This window comes from Solanum tuberosum, unplaced genomic scaffold, assembly GCF_000226075.1.
Source record: "Solanum tuberosum cultivar DM 1-3 516 R44 unplaced genomic scaffold, SolTub_3.0 scf00233, whole genome shotgun sequence".
In the NCBI taxonomy this organism is placed as follows: Eukaryota; Viridiplantae; Streptophyta; class Magnoliopsida; order Solanales; family Solanaceae; genus Solanum; species Solanum tuberosum.
In genome coordinates, this window is record NW_006239170.1 from 882,162 (window position 1) to 887,645 (window position 5,484).

The window sequence follows — 5,484 nt, forward strand, 5'->3', positions numbered from 1 at the left end:
TCAATCAAGAAAGCAACATAATGTATGTGATTGTTCATCAATTAAGGAAGGGACTTCACAATTTTCTCTTATATACATACAAGCAAGAGTTGAAAGACAAGGATCCAGGAATAGAGAGGATTGAAAAATTACATGAAAAAATTAATTTCACATTTTGAGAAGAAAAATAGCCTAAGTATATCTGTTAATCTGCAGGCAATAGTATTGAAAATTCAATAGCTTTATCATAGAATTTCTTCTCAACCATCCACAGAAAAGAGAGCTTCTATTATACTGAATCAACTCCTTCAACCTGTTGCCTCGCGAGATACCTTTCCCTTCTTTCTTTCTGAAACAGTACAAACAGAAGTCATGTTTGGCAATTGATTTTGATACTTTTACATGATTCAAAGCGCGAAACTGAATAGTTTTACTAAAGTTCCTGGTTTATGTTACTAAAGTGTTTTCTTTTTTCATTATGGTAATGCAATGCAAGAGGTTAGAGATCAAGTTGTTTCTGATGATGAAAAGAGGATCTTCTAGCCTTGTATTACTACAAACAACTAATACTATGACAATGCCTTGACCTCCATATTCTTGCCTTGTATTGCAATAGAAAATTTATTAATTTAGGCTCCACTTGTAGCTATTTCATCATTTCCTTGGTGGTTTGGAATGAGGCGCGTTATATAATTTTATTAATCGAGTTGTAGTAAATCAAAATAGCATTTTAAGAGGTCAAAAGGCAACAAGAGAAGTTTCTACTATGCATTTGATTTGGAACATAATGTCTGAGCATTGAACATAAGAACTTAGTGTAGTGGCAAGGCAACTTACCCATTCGTCTATAACAAGACCTTCCCCGACAATCTTTGGACCTGTATCTTCTGGAGGCCTTTTGCGTGCCTCGACCTCAGCCTCAGCTTCAGCTAGCTGGCGGTTAAGTTTCTCGAGTGCCTAAGAAAAATGAGCCATGAAATCCTTAGAGCCATTTTCACATAAACCTTAGACAATTACATTAATTGAAACAGACTGCGGAAAAAATCTGATTCAACTAATGAGCAAACTTGGTAGAGAAAACCTACTTACAGGGCAAGGGCGTTCAGCATCAAGGAAAACAACACCTAATACTTGTTCAACTGCCACTTCATCCCTCCTTTCGTCAAACTGATCCAAATCATCGTTAGCACGAATGCAAGCATTAGGAGGTTCAAAGGTCTAATTCTTTAACGAGTTAAAGGAGAGGGGTGCACAAAAGGATGTAGAAATAAATTGCATTAAAAAATGAAAAAAGTATAAAAGTACAGGCAACCGGGGCTGATTTCCCTTCAAGGATAGGCTATTTTTCATGTGGAACGGTTCACATAGTAACCAATGAATATAGGTGCTCTCATCTCTATCTATACACTGTAGCAAACATGACATGTTTTAAATCCGTACCAAACTTCCGTTGATATAGATCATAAAATCCAGTTATTAAACTAATTGGTACGCTGGTGAGTTGATTTGAAGAACTGATCTAAAGAGGACACACAATACGTGCACATGAACAGAGTCTTGAGGTGACCACGGCAAATCCTCTCAACCTCTCAGTGACATTTTTAAAGAGCATAAACAGCATTCAACTACAAGGAGATAGTGGCAACAACAACATTTCAGTGCCTTATCTATATATATATATATATATATATATATATATATATATATTTTATATTTTCAAAAATAAGATGAAAGTAATATACTCTTTTAGGAATCAGAAGTTCATATCATCATGGGAGGCCACTACTCTTTATTAGTGGACGGTTTACTTTCTAGTTTATTCTATATACTGGATAGTCCTGGTGGCACGAAAACTGTAGTTATAGCATGTTTTCATTAACATCAAAAGAAAAAGGAAAAGAAATGAGAAAAGACGCGTGTTAAATGGAAGTACCTTAAAAGGAGAAGAGTTGTTAAGTAAGAAGTACTGATAGGAGATAAAGAAGATCAATGATTTGATGTTATTCTAAGTAAGCTTTAGAGGAAACTAATCACAGTGTAAACAAGAAATGTGTCACTTCCGGTATGACCCTGAACAGGTTTTTATCGAAGGACTTAAGGATTGGATGGCTCAAGGCACAATCTGTTTGTTATTCAAAATATTGTTCTAAGTGATTCTACATTTCCATCACACATATGATTGATTCTCTTTTTATTATTTTCCTTCTTTTTTGGACTTCTACTTATTAGATCAAATATATAGGATACTCAGTTTCCTGTCCAGCTAAAAAATAAAAGAAGAATAATGAAAATTGCAGATATCTACTCCAAAAAAGCTATATGAATCACAGCGATGAATAAAAATAAAGTTCCTAAAAGTCAAGATTGGATTTGAGCAGGTTATTCACATTCATGAGAGAATACATCTGTTCACTCATAGAGGGGCAAACCATTATTTAGCACTTACCAGCTCCGGCACATAATCCACATCGTCTTTTACTTTTAAGCTCATGACTTTGAACTTAACCCTGCTTTTCTTGCCAACTTGTTTCTCGTTATTATCAGGTGGCTCGACGAATTTGAAAACTGTTAATTAAGCATGGAGTTAGCACAGTAAAATAGCAATAAGCAACTATTTTCATTAAACATCACAATTCACACAGGAGGACATGAAAGGCCAAGTGGAGATGTTACCAGTTGCAATGAGGCTTTCATCAGGAGCAAGAACACCTCCTGGCGGCCGCATGTAACAACTTTTTGGCCCAGTTGTTTGAAACTGAGATAGCACAATCAAGTAAAATTAGAGAACATGTCTGAATACCAACAGTATACTGATAAATATTACAAATAGAACTTGAAACAAGCATAGAAAGGGCAACTACACTGTCAAATCTTCTTATGCTGGTCATGAACAAGTTAATCTATGGCCTTGGAAACAAATATGGAAAGTAAAGTTTCTAACAAGGTGCTTATCACTAAAGAAGCCGAATGACCAGAGATCATTTGAAGAGCAAGGGGACTCGGCTATGCTCAAGACGTTATTCATGTGGGAAGGAGACGGAAAACAATAGTCATCTTATTTTGCATTGTGAAGTGATGGATCATCTTTTGAATATGAAGGAATTAAATGGAATTCTGGAATAGCTCGGGCAGAATTGTCAGACAGAAGAGTAGGTGGAAAACTATTACTGCATATATAAGGTAGATTATTTAGAAGGAAAGAAATACGAGATGCTTTGAGGATAGATTTAGCTCTATTCAGAAGATTAAGATGAACTGTTTACTGTTACTTCACTTTTGGTGTAGACAGGAATTCTAGATGATTCAGAATCAATCTTAGATGTTATAGAATAAGAAGAATAAGGCAACTGTTTTTGTGTTCTGAATTGTAAATGTGGCATTCCACACTGCCTTTGTGTTAATGATGTTATTTGTGTGATTTGTGTGGAGGACACGAGAAGTGGACACAAGCTATGCATGTAGTATGGTTTCTGCGAGCTGTTGATTCTGTGCAGATTTAAGTTTGTCGTATACAAAAGTTGTTACCTTTATCCAAAAAATTTTTTGCAAATATGAGTCTTCTCAGGAAAAGAAGAAATGCAATTGAACTGAGAGTTATTAGTGTAACAAAAAAAAGGAGAAAATTTCTGTAATAAGGCAACTATTAACAACAACAACAAACTCAGTGTAATCCCACAGGTTGGGTTTGGGTAGGGCAATGAGTACACAGCCTTACCCCTACCTTGACCCTGTGAATGTAGAGAGGTTGTTTCCGATAACCTTTGGCTCAAAGCAACTAACTTATATTAATTAAGAAATGGTTGATCTTGTTTTAATACAATATATTATAAATAGACAAATTAGCTGTGGGAGATCCAATTTCACTATCCATAGATCTCATAATAATGGTGTTGCCCACTAACCACAATTCATCATCTTTTAATCCTCAACATGCAGAATTACTCTTAAATTAACAAAAAAAGAAGGCCTAATTTTAAACAGATTGTCTTTAAAGCATTAGTACTATCAACCAACTCAGAAAAAGTTGGCCTAGTGAGGAATTAAAGTGACTTGTTGCACTAATCATGGAGATTATGAAATTGACATAATGAGTATTAAGTACTAAGCACATTTCACATCAGCAAAAAATAAAATATCAACTATTAGGACCACCAAAACAAGAAAATTGAGGCTAGAGTAATTATGTACCTTGAAGGCCACATGATTCTTGGTAATGTTCTTGATTCTAATAGCACTCTTGACTTGTTTACCAGGCTCATCTACAAAAGGGAAAAAACAGAATAAGCATAATCCAATAATAAGTAAATATAGATATGAAAAGAAACAAATACCTTAAGACATAAGAATTATTACTACTACTAAAAATAGTCAAGTTTCATCCAATATAATAGAACAGAACAAAATTACAACAATTTAGTTAATACTAGGCCATTACATTTCATAAACTTATACTCCTGGTGAAGTAGCTATGAAATAAATAAATCCATTACAGTAAACATAAAAGTAATGCATGAAACTTTCTTTCTATTAAATCCAAATTAAGACAAAAAATTGCAATAGAAAAAGTACTCCCTTAGTTTCAATTTCAGTGTCTTAGTTTGACTAGTTACTTAACTTAGAAGGCATCAAATTTTTTCACTTATTTTCCGAAGTTCAACCACGTTCGAACATAAGGTGTTTTCACTTTTTTCACTCCAAATTACTCACAAAAAGTCGAAAACAATTCCTATTTGTACCAGTCAAACACAACTCCAATTTTCAAACATCACTTTTCATTTTGAAATCAATTTTTTTCTTTTTTCAAATTTCACAATCAAACATGGTCAAACGTCCGCTTAAGAAAATAAGTGGAGAACTTTTGAATCTCATGATCATAAACTAAAAATATCTGTAACTACCAAAAATGCCCTTTGAATCTTGTCATCTTGAACATTAGAGAGTTACTAAAGATAGAAAAAGACATCCTTTTTTAATTAAAAAAAAAAAACACACATAAACTGAAACGGTGGGAGTACAAAATTACTCAATTATCTACGTTATAAGAAATCAACAAATCATGCCATATGAAAATGTGTAGCATGATCTAATTTCATAACAAACAATTAGATGGGTATATCGACAAAAAAAGTAAGAAAATCAACAAAAAGTGATGAACATACATGGAAAGTAAAGCTTGTTTTGTGGATCAAGGCTGAGCTTGCGACGAGTTGGAAGAAGTGATTTGGCTACAGAAGAAACCTTAAGAGGAGCATGAATATTAGAGTGATGATCCACAGAAATGCCATTATGGTGTTGCCTAAAAGATGAAGAAGAAGAAGCAATAGAAGAGGAAGAAGCAGCCACAGAGCTACTAGTTGAATGCCAAAATGGTAGTTTACAAAGACCCCAAATTTTGCCATCAGATACAGATTTTTCATTAGCAAGTGCCATTGTTGTGCTTTCTCTGTTGAGCACTTTTTGGTTTTCTGGTAGTAGTAGTACTAGCCAATTTTTAGGAGCAATTTA

General features: G+C 34.1%; 1 protein-coding gene across 1 annotated transcript; it reads right to left on the reverse strand.

The window, feature by feature from the left end:
* LOC102584869 (vesicle-associated protein 4-2-like) lies at positions 1–5,484 on the reverse strand. The gene is made up of 7 exons (XM_006357473.2): positions 5,139–5,484; positions 4,168–4,238; positions 2,653–2,734; positions 2,426–2,544; positions 1,069–1,146; positions 817–936; positions 1–328 (listed from the first exon to the last, which is right to left on the reverse strand). Exons 1-7 carry the CDS (start codon positions 5,407–5,409, stop codon positions 269–271), a joined length of 801 nt encoding a protein of 266 aa, XP_006357535.1. The 5' UTR covers positions 5,410–5,484; the 3' UTR covers positions 1–268.

Excerpts from the sequence above, each read along its gene's own strand:
- LOC102584869 (XM_006357473.2), bottom strand. The coding sequence starts at position 5,409 with ATGGCACTTGCTAATGAAAAATCTGTATCTGATGGCAAAATTTGGGGT. Across the intron at positions 4,239-5,138 it reads AAACAAGCTTTACTTTCCAT|ATGAGCCTGGTAAACAAGTC; the intron begins GTATGTTCATCA and ends TCCCTTTTGTAG. Across the intron at positions 1,147-2,425 it reads TGGATTATGTGCCGGAGCTG|TTTGACGAAAGGAGGGATGA; the intron begins GTAAGTGCTAAA and ends GATTTGGATCAG.